We start from the raw sequence: 27945 nt of genomic DNA on the forward strand, positions 1-27945 counted from the left end.
CTGTCTATTGTCGTATTTAAACCTATTGGCCGGAGGCGGCGATTTCCGCGCAGCGGCGAGGGCGCGGTTGTACCTGAGCGTAGCTCGTGCCTGCAGAGCGTGAGCGCCACTTTCACCTGGTCGCTCGAGGTAGATGCAATTATAAAGCAGAGAGCGATTTGCCCCCGGGAGTGGCCAGTGCAAGAGTCCTGTCATGGCTGTGGTGGGCTTTGATCTCGGCTCGCAGAGCTGCTACATCGCGGTGGCCAGAGCCGGCGGCATAGAGACGGTGGCCAACGAATTCAGTGACCGATGCACTCCGTGAGTAACATGCAGCTGGGATCGGGATCTGGAGGGAGGCTTGGGGGCGGGGGAATCGCGGAATCTTCCAGATGTGGGCCCTTAGGTCTGGGGTGCTCAGTTATGAAAGTAGTGGATTGTACAAACAATGCAAGAATGTATATCGCCCGCTTTCTATGATGAATGAGTTTTTAAATGTGTCTACTCATAAGGAACTGGTCCTTCTTTAAGAATGACATCCAGTATTTCTCCTATTTCGAGCAGATTCAGTGAAGTAAATACACTCTATGGAGCATAGCCTGTTGGATACACCCGTGTTTTTAATGGGTGTGGGATGCAGCTATCTTTCTCTAACTTCTTTAACTGCATAGAATTGACGGGAAGCTATCCGTTGCTTTTTGCAAGCCCATGCTAATTTCGGTGGGATTTATTTCCAAGTAAACCTATAAGCATGTTGTCTCAAAGCCTGTTACGTCCAATAAGTCTTACTCTCAAGAAACTGCACGGGATTGCAGCCTTAGGATAGCGGTTGTGTAGCACGTCCTGTTAACTATTTCTTTGGGAGTGGGGGAATCAAGTTATTCCTAAATTCATGTGCTTAGTGAGGAGTCCAGACGAAGGTTGAGCTTTCCTCTTTACAGGATATGACAGCTTCACAGAGAATGATGGATGCTCCTTATTCTGAACACATGTATCCACCCACCAGAGCTCAGGTTTGCAGCATTTTCACCATTGCTGCTTCTTATTTAAGCTTCTTTTGTCATTTCAGCCTACTTCCTGTGCATAGGAATTGTGAGGGGGCATGCTATGGCAAATCATCCCCGCACTTTTTAAGCAGCCACGAAGGCATTAGTCTACAGAGACCTGGGGGGGGGGGGGTTGATTATCTTTCCTCTGGTGTGTTCATTAAAGAGGGAGGAGCAGAGGTGATACTGCAGTGCTTTCTCAGAATTCATTGCTGTACTCTGGCTTGTACGATTTTTCTTTAGCTTCCTGATGCTCAGTAGAAAGAAGTGGGGGGTGCAGCACGGTGATGCAGTTTGAAGGAGGGGCCTGTTGGATCTTGAACAGCCATGATGGGGCTGGTCCAGTGAGGTTAGGGCCTAGAAGCTTCTGGAGATTTCCCAGATAACAATGGAGCATACAAAACAAGTGAATATCTTGGATTTCACTTTATCCATTTCAGATGGAGTGATCACTACTGCCCAGGATTTTTGAGGGTCTTTTGAGAAAGGTTATACTTGCTTATCCACAAGATCCAAGTACCCATTGGAATGGAAGTCTTAAGAACACCTGTCTCTTTTCATGCTCAGAGCTTGTGGAGGTATCTTAAGTTTGCAAAGGACATTCCAAGAAACTATCATGAAAGCTTGGTTATTGGGCAGTATTAAATTGTAATAACTAACTTGATTATGCCATAATTAAATGTGTGTGTCTTGAGAGTGTCACCAGAATCTTCAAGGTTTTTAAATAATCAAAAGTTTCATTTTCTGTGGCTTGTATTTGTAATACTTAATATGGATGCTTGTTACAGCAGTAGCCTGCTGCTGTAACTTTAACATCATACCTGCATCCAGTTCTTCCCTGCAAGAGCCTGGGGTTCCTTAGCGTGGATAAAAGTTGCTGATTTTAACTGATATTTTTATAATTGTAATTTTATAAATGCCAGTGATGCTATATCTCTAAAATCTGACATAAACATGAATTTAATGCAAACACATTGAATGTATACTTTGGATAATTTAAAACTGAATCCTTCATCTTCTCTCAGGTGGAAAGACTTAAACCAAAGACATTTACAGCAGCAATTTCACCTACCAAGCAAAAGCCTGGTTTAAATTGTTTAGATCAAGTCTCCTTTTGGTATTTCATATCTTTTCTGAAGATGCATACAACATTATTAATGTAGCTGTTACAAGATACCTTCAACTAAGTAGATGATTAATGCTTTCCAGGAGGGCTTGATTTGCTTAATTAGTATATAACTTGGTACTTTTACTAACTTTCCAAGTTAATTATGCCATACTCTGTTTACTTAATAGGTAGCTGCTGCTTCTGTATGTAAGGAGCAAAGTCATGCAGTTATCAGCCATAACATCTTATGTTGATTCACAGTTTGAGATCTGGATAAATTGGCATGCTAAAGAACATAAACATTGGAACACAAGTTAACTTGGGCCATGTAATACTCAAGATGGCATCTTTTGGAATCAGAGGCTGGATTCTAGAGCTTTTGATGGCCTGTCAGCCCCTGGTTTACAGTATCACATTCATAATAACCATTTGGTGTGAGAGCTGTTGTGTCAAAATTCTTGATCTCAAAAATATATTTCCCACCTCTTTTTTTATATGGACACCAATAAACAGCTTTTAAATTGGATGTATGATTTAGATGTGATTGTCCTGGTCTAATAAGCCAAGTTTACACAGTCCTTCCTTGCTCCTTATTGATACTTTGGTTTAGTAGCACTTTTCTCATTCAGGTATTACAGGACACTAGTTTAAGAAATGAGGAAATTTTCACTGAACAGAAAAGAGGAGAGGCAAGGGCAGATCATAGGATCAAATGACTTATTTCCAGTCTGATTAACCTTGGTTTATTGCAATGGGGTCATTGTGTCTGATCTGACCCAGTGTAACTGATAGAATGCATGTTTAAGAGATTGTTAGCATAATCTTTGCTTGCTTGAATTCAGATATAATTTTAATCAAGCAATTTTTAAAATGAGCTCGCAGTGTTGCATTTTTAAAAAAGAAATCTTAGTGTCATCATGCAGTTCGTGTTTCCAGCCAAATTCTGTATTCATTGCCACAGGTGGGGGTGGGAAAATCAGAACGTGGTGGCATTAGGACACACTTAAGCTTCATTACACATTATGAAGAGGACATCTTCAACACAAACCAGCCCTGTGCTTTTGACAATACCTGGTTCTTTTGTTTTCACTACCTGGAGGTCAGAGGTATAAATTTCATTTACCTGTAATTAAATTATCAGGTTTGTACTGCCTTACTTTTCTTAGATGTCTCTGGGATTTCCTTCAAACAGTCCTGACCAATTTCCTTTTGAATCAAGATCAATTTTTTTAAAAATTCCATCCCATATATATTTTGAATTCACAGTATAGTCAGATTTCATTTTGTTCTCAACTGTGCTGTGCATTAGAATCATTCCATAGTTTCAACACATCAAGATGCCATAAAGAACATGTAAACTGTTGTAGAAAAGAATTTGGGGGGCAAAAGCTAATGAATAGTAGCTGTACAGACAGTAGATTAGTTATAAGTAAATTACAATTATGTTGTGATAGCCTGCTGGCATAATGTGTTGCTATAAACTTTCACATCTGAGTCATGAAAAGCATCTGTATGTGCACATGTTTAGATTTATCATACTGTACCAGAGAAACCCCAACTGCAGTAAATTTGTCCTTTCAGGTCTCTTTGCATGTTATAATAGTAAACATACTCACTGTACTTTTATTTAATACTCACTGGTGGATTAATCTCTTTTCAGGTCAATTGTGTCATTTGGGTCCAAAAGCAGAGCAATTGGTGTGTCTGCTAAAAATCAGGCAAGTTGTCCTCTTAAAAGAATCAGAATAAATTACACTTAAATTAGTAATGTAACTGCTCTGAAATGACACTGTAAATTAAGAAAATTCCTGTGGTTCTCTTTAGTGTGGGTTGCCAAACTTATACTAGGCAGAGGGTTCTTCATGAGAGATGTGAAGCCCCAGGTGTGGGCGGGGGATATTCTTTTTTTTTTTTTACCCTTTTACTCCCAGGCATATATTTGTTATTGGGAAAGGGTCCCCCCCACCCCAAATGATTCAGGTTCTTTTCCCCCCTGAGGCTCTGTATCACTTGATTGTGGGTTGGCCGAAAAGTGAAAACCCCTCTGAGTGATCTGTCGTCTTTTGGTTGTTACCCTTTTAAAGCATCAGTTAAACGGTTGATGCTGCATAAAGTATCTAAGCCAGTTCCTAACTTTTCATTATATTGTAACATGTCAACAACCAAAATATGGCATGGGACTAGGCAGGCAGGAATAAGCTTTATTTTTGGTCATGGGAGCATCAGGATACGCAAACAGATGTGCCCATTCTAGCCCACTAGCATCCCCATGAGTGCTCTTTTACTGTGCCAATATACAGGGGATAGACTGGCCCATTTCTTCTAGGAAATCTAGCATGCATGCATGTGGAGACATAGAATTAGGGAAAGGACTAAAAACTTTCCATCCACCCCTATCAAACTTGTTATAATTCTAACTAATAATGATAAATGGAATTTGGATAATATATGCACTTTGCTCATCTCTGGCATTAAATTTTCCTATATAGTTAGTGGACTGACTTGGTCAAGATGGCTACATCATACAGTTTTTCTCTCTTCTCTTGTAGATGATTACACATTCAGAAAACACAGTATTTAACTTCAAGAGATTCCATGGCCGTACATATAACGATCCTTTTGTTCAAAAGGAGAAAGAGCTTGTGAGCTATTGTGTTGTTCCAATGAAAAATGGAAGTGTTGGAATAAAGGTAAAAATCTCTTTATAGAAATTAGGAAGCTGTAACTATAATAACTTAGTGTCAGGAATTGCACTCCAAGAGAAAAAAACCCTATTTCTCAGAGCCCCCTCCTACACCCACAAAAGAAGACCCTGAAGAGTGTGGGACCTCTGGAAACACATGGGATGTGGAAGGTATGTCAGTTAGAAACTGGGAGAAAACAGTGAGGGCTACCTGGCATCAGTTCAGGTGTTGGGAAACAGTGTTTTTTGGACGTGGAGACATTGCCATTTGATAATTAAATTCTGGATGAAAGTGTACTATATTAGCACTGTGTGCTTGCTTGGCAGTACTATATGTATTTACTCAGAAATAAGCTCCATTATGCATAGGATTATAGCCTGAATTATCAGCCTAGTGCATCCTCCACTGTCCTCTGCAGTCAGTGCACATAAACATTCAAATGTGGAAGCTTACATGTGTCCAACGCAGAGCGCAAGGTGCAGTGGGGCAGTCCCACTGCCTTGCACCCTGCATTTCATCTGGTCAGCCATTTCTGACAGTCAAGATGACATGCATACATTTATTTATTTGTTTAGAGTATTTGTATGCTGTCCCATTGCATAGCCTTGGGACGGCTTACATAAAATAAAACATAATATAAATATTTATTTATTTATTTAAAGTTTTTAAATAAAATCCAGATCCACCCTGGCTACAGATTAAAACCTATAAGCTGATGTTAAAAGTTATTAAAATATTGTTGAAATAAAAAGGTCTTAGCCTGGCGCTGAGAAACAAATAGCGACAGTGCCAGGCGGACCTCTCTGGGGAGCGCATTCCATAGGTGGGGCGCCACCGCAGAGAAAGCCCTCCTCCGGGTACTTTGCCTCCTAATATTTTTCATGGAGGGTTCCCAGAGGAGGGCCTCTACTGCTGATCTCAAGGGGCGGGAGGGCAAATACAGAAGAAGGTGTTCCTTTAGGTATCCAGGTCCCAAGCCGTTAAGGGCTTTATAGGTGATAACCAGCAGCTTGAATTGAGCCCGTACTTCGATGGGAAGCCAGTGAAGCTGGTAGAGGACTGGGGTTATATGAGAATAATGCCCAGTCCCCATCAGCAACCTGGCTGCTCTATTTTGCACCATCTGAAGTATCTGGCCCATCTTCAAGGGCAGCCCCACGTAGAGCACATTACAGAAATCCAACCGGGAAGTAACCAGTCCATGTGTCACTATCACTAGGCAATCGTAGGGTAGGGACGCAGCTGATGGATTAACCGAAGCTGAAGGAAAGCGCTCCTTGCCACTGTAGTCACCTGAGCTTCCAGGGACAGCTCTGGGTCGAGGAGCACTCCCAAGCTGCGGACCCTGTCCTTTAGAGGGAGTGCAACCCCATTCAGGACAAGGTCCAAGTCACTTACCCAGGAGCTCGAACCACCCACCAACAGGACCTCCGTCTTGTCTGGACTGAGTTTCAATTTATTGGCCCTCATCCTGCCCATTTCCTCAGCCAGGCACCGGTTCAGTACAGCCACTGCCTCACCTGGATCGGTTGAAAAAGAGAGGTAGAGCTGGGTATTATTATTATTATTATTATTATTATTATTAGGGTATCATCAGCATACTGATGATTCCGCAGCCCAAACCTCCTGATGACCTCTCCCAGTGGCTTCATGTAGATGTTGAATAGCAAGGGGGACAAGATGGACCCCTGCGGTACTCCATGACATAGCTGCCATGGCGCAGAGCCAAAGTCCCCCAGCAGCACCTTCTGGAATCGGCCGTCGAGGTAGGAGCGGAACCACTGCCAAGCAGTGCCTCCTACTCCCAGAACCGCTAGCCTCTCCAGAAGGATACCATGGTCAATGGTATCAAAAGCCGCTGAGAAGTCCAGGAGGACCAACAGGGACACACTCCCCCTGTCCCTCTCCCTGCACAGGTCATCGTACAGGGCGACCAAGGCAGATTCAGTACCATACCCGGGTCTGAAGCCAGACTGAAATGGGCCCAGATAGTCTCATCCAAGAGTGCTTGGAGTTGTCCTGCCACCACCCGTTCCAACACCTTGCCCAAAAACGGGATGTTGGCCACCGGTCTATAACTGACGGCCATCTCTGGATCCAGGGACGCCTTTTTTAGGACCGGCCTGACTACTGCCTCCTTTAAAGGAGCAAGCACCCGGCCGTCCCTCAGAGAGGAGTTCATGACCTCCAGGATCCAGGCACCAATCCCATGTTTGGCTTTGGTCAGCAGTCACGACGGGCAAAGGTCAAGTAAACAGGTGGTGGGATGTACTTGTCCAAGCACCTTGTCCACATCATCAGGCCACAATAACTGAAATTCATCCAATAATATCTGACCAGATGGAGACATTGGCACCTTCCCTAGAAGATCTGAATCTCTAGTGGAGTCCAGCTCATGACGAATCTGAGCGATTTTTTCCTGGGCAAAGTCGTCACAGCAGGCCATTGAGGGTGGTACGGGATCTTTCTTAGGGCCAGGATGTACCAGCCCATGTACCACTCAAAAGAGCTCCACTGGACGGCACTGTGAGGAGGCAATGGAAGTGGAGACAAATTTCTTCATCACCTCCCTCACCGCCACAGCATAGGCTTGATAATGAGCTCGTAAGCATGCTTGGTCAGATTCATCCCGTAATTTCCTCCACCTATGCTCTAGACATCTCCCAACCTGCTTCGTTGCCCGTAGTTCAGGTGTATACCATGGGGATGAACAGGCTGGATGGGAGAGGAAGCTTAGGAGCGATCGTGTCAATAGCTCTGGTCATTTCCCCATTCCACAGTTCAACCAGAGCATCAACAGGAGCGCCAGCTTTATCAACTGGAAACTCCCCCAGAGCTTTCAGGGATCCATCCGGCTCTGAGTGCGGACCAACACAATAGGGTCTGCACCCTTACAGAGGGAAAGGCCGGCATCGACCTCAAACCTCATGAGGAAGTGATCTGACCATGACAGGGGAGTCAGACATAAATTGCTCACCCTTAGATCACCCTCTTCCTGCCCCGTCGAGAAAACCAGGTCCAGTGTGTGTCCACATTCATGGGTCGGGCCTATGACATGTTGAGACAACCCCATGGCCATCATGGAGGCCATGAAGTCCTGAGCTGCCCCGGTCAGAACAGTCTCGGCATGGAGATTGAAGTCCCCCAGGACCAACATCCTGGGGGTCTTCAACACCAGGTCCGAGACGATCTCCGTCAGCTCAGGCAGGGAGGCTGTTGGGCAGAAGTGTGCACGGTACACCAGCAGAATCCCCAGTCTGTCTCGGTTGCCCAACACCAGATAGAGGCACTCTAGACCTGGTCTTGAGAGAACAAGAAGCCCCACAAGGGAAATTGAAGCTCGACAGATTAAATCGACCCCTCCCTCCCCTCCCTTCCAGGCGTGGCTGGCGCTGGATCAGATACCCAGGCAGGTACAGTTGAGAGAGGGACACATCCCCCCGCCTCTCCTGCCCAAGTCTCTTTAATGCAAGCCAGGTCAGCCCCCTCATCCACAATTAAGTCGTGGATGAGGGATGTTTTGTTATGGACCGACCTGGCATTAAGCAACAGCGCTGTCAGGCCCGAGGGGCAGTTGATAAGCATACCTGGAACCTTCCGGTTGGAGGAATAACCAGAAGGGGGAACATGTGTCAACCATCTGTCCGTCCTTCTTCTATGCCAACACGTTAAACCCCCAGTGCCATATTGACCATTGCCCAAAACCACCCCAATGGTGGCGCCCACGCACTCCCCAGGCAACCCCATAGTAGTGGCCAGGCATGAATCCATTACAACAATCTAATAAAATACAATTAAAATACAATAAAACCCTCCAACCCACCCAATTACAAAGCCCACCCACCCACACACATGCAGTGGATACAGCATAAGCTCTTGGCCCTAGTCAACTTCCTTCCCTCCTAGCCCTCTCCCCCGGTATGTCTTTGAACCCTCTCCAAGGCTGATTTCTGACCTCAGGGAGGCAGCTTTCCACACAAGCTATGAGGGGTTGGGGAAGGGGTATCCCATGTGCAGTCACTGTTCTGTGGTCAGTGAACTTTAGATCCGAGACTTTGTCCAAATAAGATTATTCAATGTTGGGATGTCTTAGGATTGTGCCCCACGGTATTAAAAGTTCACTATATGTGTTTGAAATGCTACAATATTTGCCTTATTTTGTTTCTGCAGGTAACGTACATGGAGGAAGAGCATTTATTCAGTGTGGAACAGGTAACAGCTATGCTGCTGACAAAATTGAAGGAGACTGCTGAAAATAACCTCAAAAAGCCCGTAACAGATTGTGTTATTTCTGTAAGTAGTTATGTTTATCTCTTGATGTATTTGGATTTGTTCGTCTTATGCAGGCACTATATGATCCAGTGGAAGCTGTCCGGTAATTTCTGTAGAACAAATGTTCTAGACCAAATGTTTAAATATCTTTCACTATTGGTAAATCTCAAAACAGAGCTGGACCTATTGAATGTTCTGGGTGTATCTCCTGCTGAGAAGCTGCAGCACTGCTAAGCTTAAGTAGATGCAGAACAGATCAGATGTCTGAATGGGAGGCTTCTGGAGCCTCCGCATAAGAGCACAGTCCTAAAAGACCATTGCTTTCAATTTGGTTGTTCAGTACACTGTTTGCAAGAGTAATGCAGGACGGGAAGAATGGCAGAAACTTTTACAACCACACCATCTTCCTTTGCAAAGGTTTATCTTCTGCGCATCTCTCAAAGGACCCAGAACTTGGCCTAGCCAGCTAAAGTTTGTCAAGAATTGGTGGATTCTTGGCCTCTCCTCTGCTGCCTACTGACATGCTCCCTCTCCTTCTGTCTTTTTCCCAAAGTCAGAGCCCCAGCCATGAGTAAGGAGCCAGCATGGGGCTCTTTGCAATGGGGGAAAAAGGAATCAAATAACCTCCCCTGAGGCTGCAGCTGTGTCTCTGGCCTTGGAAGAGGGGATTGCTCTGCAAGTGCTAGGATAGACCAGGAAAGAACAAAGCTGAATTACAAATGCACAAATATAATATATAATTGAAATTTGATATAGGCCATGCATAATTAAATCAGTGGCACATATTGTCATGTGCAAAATGGTATAGCATGCAATAAGAAATCAAATAGTTAATATTTACAGTAAAATTATGAATTTGCAAGGCAGTTCAGGTTTTTTTTACATAGTACATATGATCTATAGCTGGAAGAAATCAATTTCAGTTATACAGCATATTTGTACAACACGTAGAAGGTTTATGATGAAGGTTTAATCAAAACACATGTTGGTCAATTGTCAATTTGAATTTCTAGTTAGGAAAAACTACAATGTGAACTTGGAAAATCATAATTATAATATCAATTCTTTACAGGCTCTTAAATTACAGATATAAAATTTCCTGCAATGTATGTGTTGAAGTCTATCTGTAATTGGCTGTTTTTTTTTTGTTTTGTTTTGTGTTTTGTTTTGTTTTGTTTTCTGTTGTTTGATAATAAGCCTTTAAAAAAAAACCTAAGACTAGAGCTTGGTGAACAATAAAGCATTACTTGGCAACTGTTGCCGTTAGATATGCTGTGCCACCTTTCTCATTTTTTCCATTGTTGTTCTTCCTTCCATGAGGTTACTGTGGCTACCCGATCGAGTGATCTTTCAGGGACTATCTGAGCTATAGCTATTTTCTTTCTGAGTTTCCTCCTACTGTCTTTACCATGAGAGTTCTCACACATGCAATTTTAGTTGTCCAACCATACAGATGGAGAGGCATGTATGAGTCCTATTTTTATTTGTCTAAAGATACCACAGCAGTAAAAAGCAGCCAGCAACAGAGCAAAAAGTAGACATGTGTGATTTACTTATGTGTTCAATCTTGCATGGACTTATTTTCCACATAAGAATTCTGTAAAGCATGAAGCAGCTGTAAAGTAGGGAAGTGTTGATACAGCTCTGACTCAGTTCCATTTCCAATATTTCATTCTTTCATTGAATTCCTTCTTTGGCTCTTGAAAGTTTGCCCCACTGAAACAGCTGTTGAAACATGCTCCTGGCTCTTGCTTTCTCACAATTTGTATTGGTAATGGGTCATTGGTTTCTAAAGCCATTTCCAAAGTGCAGGAATTACACTTCAAGCTTCTATTACTATTTAACCACCACCTTCCAAGATTTCCTATATCCATCCTTAAGGTGGCTTTGAACTTGCTTGAGAAACCAGCTTTATTTTCACTGAAACCTTGTGACTTTTATGTAGTAAATGAGCAAAATTTCAAAGAGATTGGATTTTCAAGCAAAATAGCTTTTGTCCTGAAAGCAGGATTTTTCCTTATGGTGATTGGATATGTAATTGCTTCTTTCAGGTTCCATCATTTTTCACTGATGCTGAAAGAAGGTCTCTGCTGGATGCTGCTCAGGTTGTTGGATTAAATTGTCTCAGATTAATGAATGATATGACTGCAGGTAAGCACATAAAGCTTACTTTGTGTATGGGTACAATGAAAGTCCCCCCATTTATAGCTGTGTGCCTGATATAAAAGTATATTGTAGAAATATACGGGCATGCAATAGACAGATATGCAAGTTCATAAAATTGTTTGTATAGTTTATAAGTGCATTATAGCTTAATGTGTTCCTCTGTCTTGGGTTGCACAGCCTGTAGCCTAGGGCCACATACAGATCTTGGCCTAGTTTCAAAAGTGCTCTGTAAAGGATCAGTCTAGTGCTTTGAGAACAGCAATCTCTCCCTTCCTCAGTAGTCCACTGGGGGAATAAGGGGAGAAAGCGGTATGTGGCAGAAGGAGAGAAAAGGGGGTATCTTCACCCACTTTTGGCTCTGGCCCTGCCCTTTCCTGCCTTTGCTGTCAAGGGAATGCAGTCCTTGACAGAGAAAAAAAAAGGTTCCGGAGCCCTCCTTTCCATGGATCCTCCTTTTTTTGTTTTATTCTGAGTACCTTTTAGCCCTAAAGAAAACCATGCTGCCTGATGCTAAACCATATACCCATCTGGAAATGGTATGCACATTTTAGTTCTAACACAGGTATAGTAGCTATACATAACTTAAACATATCTGGATGCCTTTGTATTCTTTCACAGTGGCTCTGAACTATGGGATCTACAAGCAGGACCTTCCAGCTCCAGAAGAGAAACCACGGCTAGTGGTGTTCGTTGATATGGGCCACTCGGCTTTTCAAGTAGCAGCCTGTGCTTTTAACAAGGGTAAACTGAAGGTAGGCAGAGCCTAGGAGGCAATGCACAGTCTACTTGTTTAGAAAGTCTCTTTCAAGCATGCTAAAGCAGCAGGATTCAAGCTGGGGCAGGAAATAGAGCCTACACTTGCACATTCTGAGCACTGCACTTGCAGTGGAAAGCAAATAACCCTTAGCCAAAGAGAGCATTGTCATTATGTATTTTCAAATTAAAAATGGTGTAAGAATTTTTAAACTGGCAAAGCTGTGCCAAAACAGTTAAATGGAAATAAAAGGGGATGTAGTCACATTCATGTTGGCTGAACATTGCACTGGAATAATATCTTGATTTGGGTACATTTTCCCAAGTTACTACTCAGTAACTTTGAGGGAGTTGTGGAAACTAAGCTGACTCTATCAGTATTGACTGCCAGGCAGTGGAAACTTCATATGTATTTGTCTACAAGCACCAGTTTAGTGATGAGGAAGGACTATGGTTCATTGGTGGAGCACAACTTTTGCATGTAGACTGTCCCAGAGTTAATCCTTCACATCTTCAGGTAAGGTTGGAAAAATACCTGCCTGAAACTGGAGAACCTTAGCCAGTCAGTGACGAAATTTTCACAACTGTAATCAGGGGTTAATTAGCCCACAGATTGCCAGATCTAGTGCAAGTGTGCTGCTTTCGGCATGCTCATCACTTCGGCTTTGAGTTATCAACATACAACTGCTGTTATGTGTGGTCTCACTCATGTTAACAGTACCGGACTAGATGAACTGGGGATCTGACTTCATATACAGCAGCTTCCTATCGTAATTTTATTAGCACCATTTCTTTAGCCTTCGCATTGATAACTTTAATAGTTCATGAATTAATAGCAGTGCTGAACAGGGCAGCTAACGTTGCATTCTTTTCTTCAAAGGTGCTTGGTACAGCTTTTGATCCCTTCTTAGGCGGAAAAAACTTTGATGAAAAACTAGTGGATCACTTCTGTGCTGAGATAAAAGCCAAGTACAAATTGGACCCCAAATCAAAAATAAGAGCCCTTATTCGTTTATATCAGGAATGTGAAAAGCTGAAAAAGCTAATGAGCTCAAACAGCACAGATATTCCACTTAATATTGAATGCTTCCTGAATGATAAGGACGTGTCTTCAAAGATGAATAGGTAAGAGATCTGTTTGATATAGTCAAACTATACTGGAAGGAAGCAGATTATAAGGTTTCCATTAGAAGATAAGAGCTGTGCCAGATCAAGTTGGAGTCCGCTGTTCCTGCCATTCTATGCTTATGGGAAGTTCATAAAGAAGACGAGCCCAACAGCATTTTTTTTACTCATGTTCCTCAGCAACTGGCATTGCTGTGTCCAGAACTGTTGGCAATATGTAGCCACCCTGACATTAACAGTTTTTATTAATAGCAAGTAGTCATTAATATTTTCTTGAAACAGTGAATTCCATCCTTTACTCATGTGCTTTGATCTGTCCTGAATCTCTGCTTCATTGGATAACCCCGGGCTTTAGTATGATGAGGAAGACAAAGAGGAAGATCAGTGCTCCATAAGAAGTGGGGCTCATTGAAGTTTGAGGTAGTCCTCCTTGGTAGTTGCTCTGCAATCCTAATGGAGAAACATAGACTGCCTTCCTTGCCTTTGCTGATAAATGTCTGGACTGACCAGGAGAAAAAACCCTCCTCCTTCCCTTGCCATCACTTCCTTAATATTCTCTCTGCAATCTCTGCATTAACACTGAAGTCCTTAAAATATACTTCTGTTTTTGGCAAGCTACTTGTTTTGATTTTGTCCCTTGTTCAAGGGTGCAGTGGAGAAAAAATCATCCGGGTTATGTATTTCTATCGCATTTCAAGAACAATGGTTCTTATTCTCTTGGTTTTTCATAGAAATTCAAATGAAAATACAGCATAAGATACACCATAAATTTTGAAGCTATATTATAAATTAACAGATGTGCAAATATTAAAATACAGTAACCGATTTAAAAGAATTCTTTGGGAAAATAGGAATGTCTGTTTGGCACCAGAAAGAACACAATGTGGGCACTGGGTGAACCTCTTTGGGAAGTTCTTTGAATTAGAGTGCCACAACAGAAAAGGCCCTTTTCTTGGTAGCCAACAATCTGCTTCCTTTGGCAGAGGTTCTTGTAGAAGCTATGGATGTGTGAGGAATCCATTTGGAGTGGGAATCAGTTGGCTTTCCTGGGTTTGCCTCCCCAGAATCTAGTCCACTTTTCTGCAGCCACAAGTCAAGTTCCTGATGGGCATGCCCAGCATTTGTGCAGCACTTGCCAGGCATCAAACCCTATGCAACTACTGTCAATCTTCTATATCATGTACAGCAGCCATTCTGCTGCTGCATATGACACAGAAGAAAGTTGCCAGTTGAACAACCTTTGTTTGTAGACTTCCTCTCAAGTTGAAAAAAGGTACCCTATGCCACCTGTGCCTTCAGTGACAATTTGGATCCAAGAGCATTTTATTTTATTTATTTATTAAAACATTTTTATGCCGCCCCATTCGCCGAAGCCTCGGGGCAGCTTACAACATAGATAAAACAAGTTAAAATCCATATAAAATAATCTTAATTAAAACACACATTATAAAATAAGCCGCCCTGGCCAGATAAAATTCAATTGTATTTAGCATTTAAAATGTTGCTTAAATAAAAAGGTCTTAGCATCCCAAACTATTAAATTGTGTTCCTTTAGGGGAAATGCAACCACCTCCAGAACAGCCTAAATATCATTTATCCAGGCAGACAAACCACCCATCAATAGTATGTGGAATGAGTCTTAGTTTTTTGTTCCTTACCTTCTTCCTTACCATTACCATGCCTGGGCACTGATTGAAACCCATCACTGTCTTCCTTGCATTTGATGAAAAAATGAAGTAGAGCTGAGTGTCATCCACATATTGAGGACATCTCAGCCCATGTCTCCCGATAACTTCTCCATACAGTTTCATATAGACATTGAATCGCTGGGGACAAGAGGCCTGTGGAACCCGATAGCATAGCTGCCAAAGCACAGAGCAATAATTCTCCAGAACCATGTCTGGACTTGGCCATTCAAGTAAGAATGAAAACCCTGTTGTGTAGTGCCTCTAATCCCAGCACAGGCAAGTTATCTAGAAGGATACCATGAACACACTGCAGAGAAGTCCAAGAGAATCAACAGGGTTGTGCTTTCCCTCTCCCAACAAAGACCATTCAAAAGATAAGGAAGGCAGTTTTGGTTCCAAATCCAGGCCTGATGCCCCATTGAAATAGATTTAGATAATCCATTTAGTCGACTGGCAATTGCCTGTTCAAGCCCTTTGCCTGGACTGCCTCAGTTAATTCTGAAGGAGCTTCAGACCTTGTTACTGTAATGTTTTCCTTTCTAGGTCTCAGTTTGAAGAATTGTGTGCTGACCTCTTGCAAAGGATAGATACTCCCCTTCGTTCTTTGATGGACCAAATCCAAGTCAAAGTGGATGATGTGCATGCTGTTGAAATTGTAGGTGGAGCCACACGCATCCCAGCTGTGAAAGAGAAGATTGGGAAATTCTTTGGCAAAGATGTCAGCACAACACTGAATGCAGATGAAGCTGTTGCAAGAGGCTGTGCATTGCAGGTACGTCAATAGCAAGTGTATCTTGGAGGATAGATTATTTTAGACTTGGTTCAGCTGTTTGTCGAAATTACTGGATTACTCAGCACTTGATTTGCAGCTCAATGTGTAGAAATACTATAAAAGCCTTATTTGAGGTCACAAAACAATTTGAAATTCAAGTTGTGAGGAATCATTTGCTTAAGCAAACACATGTCACAGGTTGAACTGGTTCACACAAAAATAAGAATTAGGGGTGGTTGTTGAATCATGAATGTGGTGTTGACCCAGCCATGTTAACAAATCACAATTCACAGTTCACAACCCATGGGTTCTCTTATGTGAATTGTTTGTATTAAACACTTCATTTTAGTAAATGGAACTCATTTCCAGGTCAACATCTTGAGCCATAAGATGGTATTAAAATAAAAAATGCAACTTCCATATGTTAGCATGTCTCTTTGTCTGTTGTAATAGGCATTGTAGTGCAGTTTTTCCCAACTTCATGAGTTTCAGGTGTTTTGGATTACAACTCTCAGTATTCCTGACCGTTGGCCATTCTTTCTGACAGGACTTGGTCCACAACGTCTGGAAGGCTGCTGTGAATAGTTCTCTATCTCTGTTTGACTGAACCATTAAAGTGTTCAGTTCTTTCTTGTATATTGTTTTATCCAAGCAGGAAATAAATTACATTCTTTGTTGTGTTTTCTTTTAGTGTGCAATTCTGTCCCCAGCTTTTAAAGTTAGAGAAATCTCCATCACAGATGCAGTTCCATACCCAATATCACTGCAGTGGAATACAGAATCTGAAGATGCCGAGGGGTAAGTGACAACCTAAAGCTGCATGTTTTGACACAATTCACCTGTACTGTTAACAGGTAACTCAAGTTGAAACCAGCTTTCCAGGTGTTATCATACTAACGGAATCAGTCATACATTATCTTCTCATAAGACCCATGCTGGATCACATCAAGGTGCATCATGCACTTGCTGAACAGATGCTCGTGGAAAATAGAACAGTGTGAGTGCAACAGCTCCCTCCCACTCAGGTTCCCAAGCAACTAGCATACACAGGCCTGCTTCTGATGCTGATAGTAGCCTACTGCCATCAGGACTGGCCACCATTGATACTATGGTTCTCCATGGATTTGTCCAAGCCCTTTTCAAACCATCCAGTCTGGTGATCATCACTACGTCTTGTGGAAGTGAAAGCCATAGTTTAACTGGGTGCCATGGGAAGAATTACTTTAATCTGAATCAACTTTACAGGGTAAAAACCATGATAGAGAAAAATGTATTTCTATGCACTTTCTCCATACCATGCATAATTATGTACACCTCTATCATATCTCCTCTTGTCTTTTCTTAGCTAAATTGTCTCAGATGTTATAACCTTTCCTCATGGGGAGTTGCCTTCTTCTCTTTCTGTCTCCCTTATAAGATCTAGTAATGTCACTGTATGGTTTTTTTTCCTTTTCCAAGTCATTGGTTGCCACTTAAGTGGTGACAAATGCATAGCCTGCATGTATACAAATACATAGTGCATTACTACAAGTTACAAGCAGACTTCTTTTCCCCCTATGTTCTCCTGTATCAGAGCAGAAGCCACATATGTACTGACACATATCTGTTCAGGTATGGCTTTCATTATGAAAGCCAGCATGGTGTAAGCATGGGGACAGCTTGGATGAGGAAGAACAAATTGAAATTGTATCCAAACAAAATGGAGATGCTTGCTGTTAAGGGTTTGAGTCCAAGAGGTCATAGTCCCCCTGAAAGATCATGTTCACAGTTGAGGGGTGTGGCTTGACCCAGCCCTTGAGATTTCAGCATGGATAGAAGTCATGGTCACGAGTGTCTTAGCAGCTTTGGCTGATTTGCTAACTGCATTCCTTTCTGGAGGAGTGTAAACTGCAAACAGTAGCTAGGCTCAATTTAGGCAATGTGTTCTACATAGGGTTATCTTTGTGCCTGTTCCAGGAATTATAATTAGTATAAAATATGGCAGCCAGGTTGATCTCTAGGTCATCATGGAGAAACCATATATCATCAATACTAAAGTCTCTGCACTGGCTGCAAGAACATTTCCAGATACAGTATAGGGTGTAGGAAATTACCTTTTAAAGCCTTTCATGGCTTGGGTCCAAAATACTTTCAGGGAGTTCCTTTGTCCATATATTCGGCCTTGCCTGCAATAATCTTCTAGCAATCTTCTGTAACTACTACTAATGTCTACTATCCAAAGGACTTTTTCAGTGGTTGTCCCTAAACTATGGAATAGTCTATTGAGAGAAATGAGGCAGTTATCCCAGATTGCTACCTCTGAGGGAGTTAAAGATATATCTCTTCCAGCAGGTGTTTCCAGATTAGTTTTACTTAATACGGTTGTGAAATTTTAACTGTTGTTAGTTGAAATCTCTTTTAAACTGCTTAGAGCCTATGGAAGGCTAAATCTAGGAATGAACCTAGGCTAGTGAGGGCTGCTAAGTAACAAAAAAGCCTTCTTCCAATATGTTCAAATTAAAAGACAGAGGAAAGAAACAAGGATTCAGCTACTCAATATGGATGACAAAATGGTAATGGAGTACAAGGAAAAGGTAGACGTGCTCAATTCCTACTTTGGTTCAGTCTTCTTCCAAAAGCAGCTCTATAACCTTCCTGAATGAGGGGAAGTAAAAGCTGATGGAACAGGATGGCAGCTCAAGATTGATAGGTCATCTAATTGGGCCTGATGAACTCCATCCAAGAGTTGGAGCTGGTGGAACTCTCAGAACCACTGTCTCTTATCTTTGGGAAATCATGGAGGACAGGGGAAGTGCAGGACATGGAATAATGGTTCAAGTTACAAGAAGCCAGGTTCTGGCTGAATGTCGGGAAGAAATTTTGACTTGTTAGAGCACTGCAACAATGAAACAAATGACCTAGGGATGTTGTAGGGTGTTGCAGACTAGAAGCATTCAAGATGCAACTGGACAGCCATCTGAGAGGGATGGTTTAACTGGGAGTACTGTACTGAGTAGGGCTTAGTGGCCCTCTGGCCCCTTCCAACTCTTATGATTTTGTGGGATAATTTAATCTGGCAGACTAAAGTTCTATTAATTGCTGAATGTCAGCAAATAGCTGTTATGCATTAAAGTCCTTTGTATAATATGTATTTTCACATTCAGTAGGATATGGAAGACCAATTGCAATAAGAAATAAGGCTGCTTCTATTCAAGCTCATCTCTAGTTCATCTTTCTGTCCCTTTGTTTCAATTGCAGAATTCATGAAGTTTTCAGCAGGCATCATGCAGCACCTTTTTCCAAAGTCCTCACTTTTTACAGAAAAGGCCCATTTGAACTCCAGGCTTTCTATTCTGATCCCAGTAGTGTCCCTTACCCTGAAAAAAATATTGGTAAGTGGTTGCCTGTCTTTGTAGGAAGAGAGCCTGTCTCTTCTCAAAGATTATCATTCCTTTATGTTACTTAATAGTCTAATACTAGCAGATTGGATTGAAAAGTTGCTTCCTGATTCATTGGTCAGTCGACTTTTAACTTTTTAAAATATTTTTAACACAAAAACCTGCAAGAGCTGTTTGCCATGAAGACGGATGTGCTGGTGTTGCAGTCTCTGCTGCTATTTCAAGCCATCTGTAACACAGTTGCAGAAAATGATAGATGGTATATATTAGAGGAATGATAGATTTCTGGCCCAGAAAGGCAGTGGAGGGTCAAGGATCAATTAATCCTAATTCAAGGTGATGAATGCATCCTTTTCCATCAATGGGTGCATCACATTTGTCGGAAATAATGTTTTGCTGCTGAACAACACAATTGAAACATCGAAGAATTAATGCCTGCAGATTTGCTACTTACATTAGAATCTTTGTATTTGACCCTTCATGACTTTCAGAATCAGAACATGACTTCTGAACATGTTCTGAAAGCATGCCATTTCCGTGTTTTGGTATTCTGGGACATAGAGGAATAATTACTGAACATTACTGTGATTGTTTAAGTTTTGTTTATGGTTTGTTATGGTCAGTGTGAGATTTCTTTAGTCATGTGTTGAAGATGCCATTTTTTGCAACTTCAAAGAACATTCTAAAAATTACATGTTTTGATGAATGATTTTAAGAATTCAGTGTTTACTTTAGGATAATTTTCTTGTTTTTAGGAAAATACGTTATCCAGAATATTGCAGCTCAGAAGGATGGAGAAAGAACTAAAGTTAAGGTCAAAGTCCGTATCAATAATCATGGCATTTTTGGTATCTCAACTGCCTCTATGGTGGAGCAGATGAAAATGGAAGAGAATGAAGATCCCAGTGTCGAAGCTGAAGTGGATTCTCAGAACCAAAATAATCCTGAGAGTAGTGATGTAAGTTGGTTTCTTCACTTAGAATACTCAGAGTGCCTTCTAACAAAACTAGTTTTGTTGGTACTTCAGGAAAGGATAGGATAGGATAGGAAACACTGCTAGGTTCTGGTGGGGTTGAGGAATTTTGTTTCTGATTTAGCTATAGAGATGCATCTAAGCCAGCAGTGGAGGAGGAACCATAGCTCAGTGTTTGTTCCTGGCATCTCTGTTTAAAAGGGTCAGGTAGCAGTTGAAGTGAAAGACCTGTGCTTGAGTGTGTGTTAAGAGCGGCTCACAGTAGGTGATACTGGGGTGGATTAACAAATAACTGGACTTAACAAATAGCTTACAGACATAGAGGAGTTTCTTCCCATAAATAACTGCCTGGACCCTAAGTTCAACTTTAGAGGCCTTCTTTCAGGTGCCCCCACCAAATGAAGTGAGGCAAGTGGCTACCAAGGAGAGGCGGGGCACCCCAGTTGTGGAACGCTCTCCCCAGAGAGGCTCACCTGGAGTCTACATTTTGGCTGTTTTGGCCCCTGATGAAGATCATCTTATTTTCCCCAGCATTTTTATTCCTCAGCTTTGACTTTTATGCATTGTTAGATAATTTTTTACATCTTTTCCTCCTGCTGGCTTTTATTTGGGTTTAAACATTCGAAGTCTTTGACATTGTATTAGGTATCCTTGTGCTCTGTTGTAGAGTTTACATTTTTGTGCATGTCCCAGGGGACTTTGGTAGTATAAAACAGTAACAAATATAGTAAAAATGTTTCCTCCTAGGCATTGGCAAGATAGGGAATACTGCAGCCTCAAGGGGATAGTGAGAGATTGTGATAGACTATCCGATTTGCTCGACTAGAGTGCTTCATCCAACTGGAAATGCCAGAGAGATCCTCAGTACTGCTGTGCTCTCATGTAACAAGTGTACATCCTTTTTATAATGCTAATATGTGTGGAGAGCATCTCAAGGTCATTCTTACAGTTTTAGATGTATCAGCCATTAAATTTATTGTTGATCCTGAGTGCATGTATTTCTCACATCTTTTGTGCCTGGGCTCCCATTTCAGAAAAAAATCCAGCAAGACAACAATGAGGCTGGAGCTCAGTCCCAGGTACAAACAGATGGTCAGGAAACATCACAGTCTCCCCTCTCTCCTGAGGCTCCCTCTGAAGAAAACAAAATCCCAGATGCTGAAAAAGTGAGTGACCCTTTAAATGCATTCTACTAGATGAAAAACTCTATTTAACTATGTGTAAAAATAATTCACATTGCTATTTGTTTCTCTGGCAGTTTTTATCAGCCACTTTGTTTAAAAGTTGTTCAAGCCTAGTGAAATTGAGATTGTATCAAGAAAAAGTGTTAAGAAACTCTGCTTTCTGTTAAAGAGCTTGCTAAGAAAATGTCTATCAGTTCTCCTTTGATTTAATGTTCTTCTCTACTGTCCATCCCAGGGAAACGGAAAGAAAAGCGATCAGCCTCCGGAAGCTAAAAAGCCCAAGATTAAAGTAAGGAACATTGAATTGCCAATTGAAGCAAATTTGGTGTGGCAGCTTGGAAAAGACCTGCTCAACATGTACATTGAAACAGAGGTATGAATGTTGATCAACTTATACTTGAGATGCATCTTTGGCTCCTGGGGTCATAACATGAGAGATCTCTTAATGCCACATTCCTTGATAGTGGCAAAATCTTTGACTACAGTAATTCCATGAATAGTTTTGACATTCTTTATTGTGGTTAAGAAACCAAAATTTAAAATCTACAAAAGCAGTAATCTCACTTACACAACCTGTTATACATTAGACATGCAGTTTGAGGATGTTTAAGTTTTATAAGACGAATTGTCCTAAAATATCCCCCACTATCAAGTCCATAGTTGCTTTTTCATTTTGCATTGCCACTGGCAAAAAGCCTGATTACTTTTTTTAAAAAGTAAACCACACAAGGGCTTCTGTCGTTTGGACAGAACTGAAATGGAAATAGTTCCCTTTTACATGGGTGATAAGTTGTTGTTTGAAGTAAGGGTTATTGACATTGTTTAAACAGTATGATCCCACCCATGTTTTCTCAAACATAATTGGTTTCAGTGTTACCTGTTATGGTTGCTGTCATTGGCACTTATGTGAAGACACTTCTATGTAATCTAGAAAATAGAGGCTGAGTTCAAAGATGCATAGACAACACTTGAGTTCTCTTTATTTGATGCCAGCAGCTGAATTCATATAGACTCATTGAAAAAGATGGCATTTGAACTGGTGTGAAAATTCTGCGATTTGATCTGTAGCAGCCTATTCCTATACGCAAGTCATTGCTTCATGCTGTTGGTGACTGCCTTCATTGAAATCCTGTACTATTTCAAAATCTGGCATCTAGTCTAATGTAACAAATGGCTTGTTTTTGGTAATCAAACAGGGCAAAATGATTATGCAAGACAAACTAGAGAAAGAAAGGAATGATGCAAAGAATGCTGTTGAAGAATACGTTTATGAGTTCAGGGACAAGCTGTCTGGACCCTATGAGAAATTTGTCTGTGAAACGGTATTGATTTTACATAAAATATTTCTGTACTCCCTTTCTTAGGAATGCCTCCCACACTAACACTGCATACGTTTGATGTTGTAATTGTTTACTAAGCAATGGCTTCAAACATTTCCTTTCCTGTTTCCTATTCTAGGCAGTTTCAAGATGACATAAATTCCAAATTTTTCCAGAACTGAATCTAGATGCATGCCCTCCTCAATTGAATGCTTTGTTTTTGGACTTAGAAGTAAATTATATAAATGAGTTGAAAGTCAGTTAGTCATGGTGAATTAAAATGTTTCAATGCCTCTGTATTAGTTAATATCAGGGTTGGAAAAGATATTCCTAGTATCAACAAACTTCTTGGTGCTGTCGTGTTTTCACTGTTTCTCTCAAATCAAAGTTTTTGAAGGATCATGCAACTTGGCAAGCTGTATTTATGTAGTCCCTTCTAAAACACCCTCTAGGATTGTGCTGTTGGGTTTTAAGACCATGAATCGCATAGAAGGGGACCAGCATTTGGAGTTCCCAGTACCAAACCCAAGAGTGTGCAGTCCCAGGTCCATTGCCAATCTAGACCTCCAGGAGTCTCAGTCTGGCACTCAGGGGTTGCCTAGAAATCCATACTTTCCTTCCCTCAAACACCAATGCTTTAGTGGTTGTGTAGTTCTCCCTGCCTTCCTAAAATGTTGCAGTAGACAGCCCACCACCCTCTATTTTTCTGCACAGAGTGACTGACCTGTTAAAGTAGCTGTTGGTGGGTACTAAATCTCAGCTTGTTGGATCAGAGATAAAATGTTTTCTCCAGGTTACCATCTCTATTTTTCCCCTTCTGCATGTTGCTGAAAGCTTCTTAAGATGTAACTCTGTGCATGCACAGAAAGAAAAAAGGCACTGGCTGTGGAAAGCTGGGAGTTGCATGACCTTGATCTCTAAAGATGCATATAATTGTGCCTTTAAGAACATAGGAGGAGCCCTGCATGATCAGATCAAAAACCTGTCTCATTAAGTATTCTGTTCTGCATAAGCCTATGGGAAGCCCACAAAGCAGGACATAAGCAATTGGTATACATAGCCATACTGCCTCTGACCCTGGAAGACAGCATATTGCCATCATGTCTAATAGAATTATTTTTACTACTACAACATCTTTATCATGCCTTTATTACTCTTACAAGAAGTTCAATCTGTCTTATCCTTACAACATAGAATGACAGAAATGGGTAATGTTGAGAGTCAGTAACTGGCTCAAAAGCACCCCTTTTTCACCTTTTCAACAATGCTTTAATATCTGAGGACTTAATTTTACAAGAAGTTGAGAATGTTGATTTATTTTGCTTAGAATCGCCAGAGTTTTTCCATGCTCCTGTCAGAAATAGAAGACTGGTTATATGAAGAGGGAGAAGATCAACCAAAACAGGTCTATATGGACAAACTGGCTGACTTAAAGGTATGGCTACTTTCATTGGGGTAGAAATGCATGAATGACCTTCTATTGCATAACATTCAACAGGACTGTCTCCCTTCATTTTCCCCCAACACCTTCCCCTCTGCTGTAGATAGTTTCATAAAAATCAGGGGAATTATTTATTTATTTTCTGTACTGTCCCTTGACAGAGGTCTCAAGATGGTTTACAACAGAGTAATACAATAGAATAAAAACAGAAATACAAGTAGCAGTTGCATAGCATCCAATGTTAAATATAAAACCACCAATTAAAACAGGTTGACAATTAAAATATTGGTAGAAAGGGTTTTTCCTGATGCCCAAAGGAAGCAGCGTTGGTACCAACGCTGGGGAGTGTGTTCCACAGTGTTTCAGTTTTTAAGGATATAGAGTGTATTGCATGGAAGACAGAGAATCATGTCCTTCCCAAGAGGAGGTCCATTAACAAAAAACTGAATTGGGTTTCACCTGCTGTGCCCTGCATTAAGAAGTGCTTACTGATGCTAAAAAATTGCAATCATATACCAACTTTGAGTAAATCCTATTGAATGTAGCATGGTTTGCATGCATAGAATTGTACTTCAAATGTATGTTAAATCAGTTTAATCTCTTTAGAAATTTGGGACTCCTATTGAAATCAGATATCAAGAAGCCGCAGAACGGCCGAAGCTGCTGGAAGAGCTAGGGCATAAGGCTCAACATTATGCCAGGATTATAGAAGAATACAGGAACAAAGTATGTAACACCCAGTGGAGTTCACTTTCTTTTTCTAGTGTGTATTTCAGGTGATCTTTTTCACAAATTGGAAGATGGAACAAATGCCTTATACATTAATTTTCTTTTGCCTAAAATAGTTTCCTTAAATCAAGTTCTAGGTATTACATTACCTAATAAGTTACATTATTATTGATCAGTTTTTGTTGCAACATGTCTAATATAACATACACAACACTGCACCGTATCAGGAAGAAACCCCTACCTTTAGAAGGGTTATTATACTATCCATTATTATTCTGACAAATAGTTTTTATCAAAGTAGATTTCTACTAGCAAAGCAAAAAGAAAAAAAAGTAGGTAATACTCTGGTCTACCATGCTACTGTTTGGTTAATCTTTAGTAATGTCACAGTTTTAATCTGGCCAGATGACCATTTGGTTTCCATGTGCAACATAATTTTCCAGCTTCATTGAATAGGGATAGCCTATTTCCTCACACAGCATTTGCCTCTCTCTCCCCTTTAAAATGCTGTTTTGATAAACCAGGTTTACTGATGCAATAAACATTCATGTAAATGTGCAAGATCTAGTACAGGATATAGTGGAGTGCTTCTACTACCACTTATTCTCTTGTTCGAGATTCTGTTGTTCAAGCTGCAGGTCCCAGCAATTCCATTCCACATGTAGGACCCACTCCTTACACAACAGATTTAACACTTCTGGAGAAAGCAACAAAGTCAACATTTTCAGTAGTTTCTGGTTGCCTCCAGAAGCACTGTATCTTCATTCCACAAATTCAAGGTGTTGCTTGCAGGAAAGGAATTAGAGAGGATGTAAGAGCTCTGTTAGATATAGTCCACTGAATTTAAAAGGTAGTTTTCCAAACAGAATCCTTCTCCACATCCCCCTCACCCAAAAACAAAACAAAACAGGAATTCTTTGAAGTCAATTCTGCTGCCTTTTTCATGTGAACCTCAGTCATATTTCCACTTGGAACCTTGGTAGCCTACTGACTTAACTGGCCTTGATAATGTCTGAAAATCGCTTCCATTAACATGCATGCTATCTCTGCCATGATTTTAAGCTGAGTGCAGAGACCAAGGGTGATCTTGTTTAGCTTCAGTGAGGCTTATTTCTGATCATGAAGCTATGAGACATCTCAAATTTCAACTCAGGCCTAATATTTGCAGGTTCCAGAGCTATTTCACATAATTTGTATTTTCCCAGTTTGTGAACAGAGTCCAAATCTCTGCTATTCACAAGAGTCATGGAAGATGGGAGAAGAGGAAGTACATTAAGACTTTGTTTCATCACTTTGATGTGAATGTGCAAAATGGCCCTTAGTGAACAGGAATAGTTAAACCCACCCAATTCTTGGTGCTTGAGGAAGGCATGAAAAATTGTACTGTTATGATAATGGGTCAATATACCTCCTTATTTCAGGATGAGAAGTACATTCATATTGATGAAAGTGAAATGAATAAAGTAGGGAAATGCATCAGTGACACAATGGAATGGCTGCACAACATACTGGATGCCCAGGCGAAACAGAGCCTTGATCAGGATCCTGTAGTTCGTGTAAATGAAATCAGAGGAAAGCTGGGAGTAAGTATTAATTATGGTACACATTTAATCACTTGAAGGAAATGCTAATGTCCTAGAAACTGAATGTGTGTCTTCCTGCAAACAAAGGGCAAATTTCCACAAGTGTAGAAATTGTAGAAACTATGTGTGGTAGGGAAACCTGGGAAATTAATTTGTTTTGCAATTTTAAGCAAACTCATCGAAGACTACCCAAACTTCGCCATAAAGCAGAACATAGATCAATGTTGAAATGTATTTAAATGTGCATGAAAATATGAATGTATTTTCATGTGGAACAAAAATATTTGCTGTCTTGATAGAGAAACAACAAAATTAAAAGTCCATGAAATGGAGCTTGACAGATTTACCCATCACTAGATTCCAGCACAGGATTTACCCAAATTCCTTATTTTAGTCCATTTAATGTGGGAGTAAGAAATTTGCACTTGCTCACAGCTGTAATATGAAGAGGGAAAAGATGCAGGACTGCTGTTTCAAGTTAGCAGCTGTGCTTATGCTGTAGTTATGTTTGTTCTTACTTTCAGAATTGAAACATCTGGTTCTGGTCTATACAGAGCAATGCTTTTCAGCTTACAGAGCTAAGTAGTACCAGCTCAGAAAAACAACTGTTTTTATTAGCCTCAAAAAATTATTTAAAGTATATGTCTGTGTGTTGTGTTGCAGGAGCTACAGAATGTGTGTGAGCCCATTGTAAACCAGCCTAAGCCAAAAGTCGATTCTCCTAAAAGGGAAGAGTCACTAGATTCACCTTCTATTTATAAACATGAAGATTTAGAAGAAGAAATTAAAAACATTGAGACAGCACAGCAAAATGGTGATTGTCACATGAATGAGAGCCCCATTAATGACTTGGACTAGACCATTGCATTTCAATGAACAATTTCATCAAGGAAAAAGACTGCAACTGTATTATGTTATATGGGAAACATGTAATGTTTTGGGGGAGCTATTTATATCTTGGAGTTCTGTTATTATGTGGGAAAAGGATCAGTTAAAAAGGGTAGAGATTGAGATCATGATAATCCTAGGAGGAAAATTGCCTTGGTAACTTTCAGATTCCTGTGGAATTGTGAACATTTACTGAAATCTTCTGTGCGGGAATTTAACCTTTTGTATCAATTATAAGTCTAATATCAAGGGATTGTTACAAAAGGTACTGCTCCTTTAAAAGGGTTGCACCTAGAGCTTTTGTAGATGCCAAGGTAGTTTTTCTTTCTTCTCCATTTTTGTTATGTTTCTTTCATTGATAATAGCATTCAGTCAAAAGCCTACATGGCAACCAAATTTAAAGTGTTCTTTGTATCATTGTCCAAAATGTTTGCTAGAAGAAGCAAAATGTGCAGCAGCATGATGAATTGTTTTAAGTTTTAGTCTCTTGCTCAACAAGAATGTTCTCATGTGTGGGAAACCAAAAGAAGGTAATATGCTGATCCTGTCATAAGTTCCTGTGATGCCTTTAGTGAGCTTTAATAAAGTTCATTTAAATGGTTACAGTTCTTACAATGTTGGCTTCATGTGTGTTTGTAATATTCAGTGTCTACTGTTGCTGTTTACCTTGGTCATGAAAGCCAGATGTTAACATAGAACTTTTATGAAGCCTCATCATTTAGAACACAGACAGAGCCCAGTCAAAGTTAAAACACTTAACACTCTATTGATTTCCATGGGAAAATGAAATACATGGCCTTTAAATTTCTCCCAATGAAAACAATGGGTTGGTTCCACAACTCAATTTGTACTTTGTTC

General features: G+C 40.8%; 3 protein-coding genes across 4 annotated transcripts in view; 1 reads left to right on the plus strand and 2 right to left on the minus strand.

The window, feature by feature from the left end:
* The window catches only part of B3GLCT (beta 3-glucosyltransferase), a 173406-nt gene extending 169602 nt beyond the window's left edge, over positions 1–3804 (minus strand). For both annotated transcript variants that reach the window (XM_044441555.1, XM_044441554.1), the window contains exon 1: positions 3772–3804. The gene's annotated coding sequence lies outside the window, so the exon portion shown is untranslated. The remainder of the gene's footprint in view (positions 1–3771) is intronic.
* Positions 1–27693, plus strand: HSPH1 (heat shock protein family H (Hsp110) member 1). The gene is made up of 18 exons (XM_044441553.1): positions 1–300; positions 3794–3851; positions 4683–4823; positions 8988–9110; positions 11141–11240; positions 11874–12007; positions 12889–13133; positions 15365–15593; positions 16285–16391; positions 18831–18964; positions 19726–19928; positions 20978–21109; positions 21363–21500; positions 22324–22449; positions 23774–23881; positions 24494–24613; positions 26038–26199; positions 26863–27693. Exons 1-18 carry the CDS (start codon positions 194–196, stop codon positions 27055–27057), a joined length of 2562 nt encoding a protein of 853 aa, XP_044297488.1. The 5' UTR covers positions 1–193; the 3' UTR covers positions 27058–27693.
* The window catches only part of LOC123029058 (WD repeat-containing protein 64-like), a 51159-nt gene continuing 48519 nt past the window's right edge, over positions 25306–27945 (minus strand). The window contains exon 30 of the mRNA XM_044441550.1: positions 25306–25401. Coding sequence (XP_044297485.1) covers positions 25341–25401 — 61 coding nt within the window. The 3' untranslated portion in view covers positions 25306–25340. The remainder of the gene's footprint in view (positions 25402–27945) is intronic.

The sequence above is a fragment of the Varanus komodoensis genome, unplaced genomic scaffold (assembly GCF_004798865.1).
Source record: "Varanus komodoensis strain SLA01 unplaced genomic scaffold, ASM479886v1 scaffold4, whole genome shotgun sequence".
NCBI classification, from domain to species: Eukaryota; Metazoa; Chordata; class Lepidosauria; order Squamata; family Varanidae; genus Varanus; species Varanus komodoensis.

Excerpts from the sequence above, each read along its gene's own strand:
- HSPH1 (XM_044441553.1), top strand. The coding sequence starts at position 194 with ATGGCTGTGGTGGGCTTTGATCTCGGCTCGCAGAGCTGCTACATCGCG. Across the intron at positions 4,824-8,987 it reads ATGGAAGTGTTGGAATAAAG|GTAACGTACATGGAGGAAGA; the intron begins GTAAAAATCTCT and ends TTGTTTCTGCAG. Across the intron at positions 11,241-11,873 it reads AATGAATGATATGACTGCAG|TGGCTCTGAACTATGGGATC; the intron begins GTAAGCACATAA and ends ATTCTTTCACAG.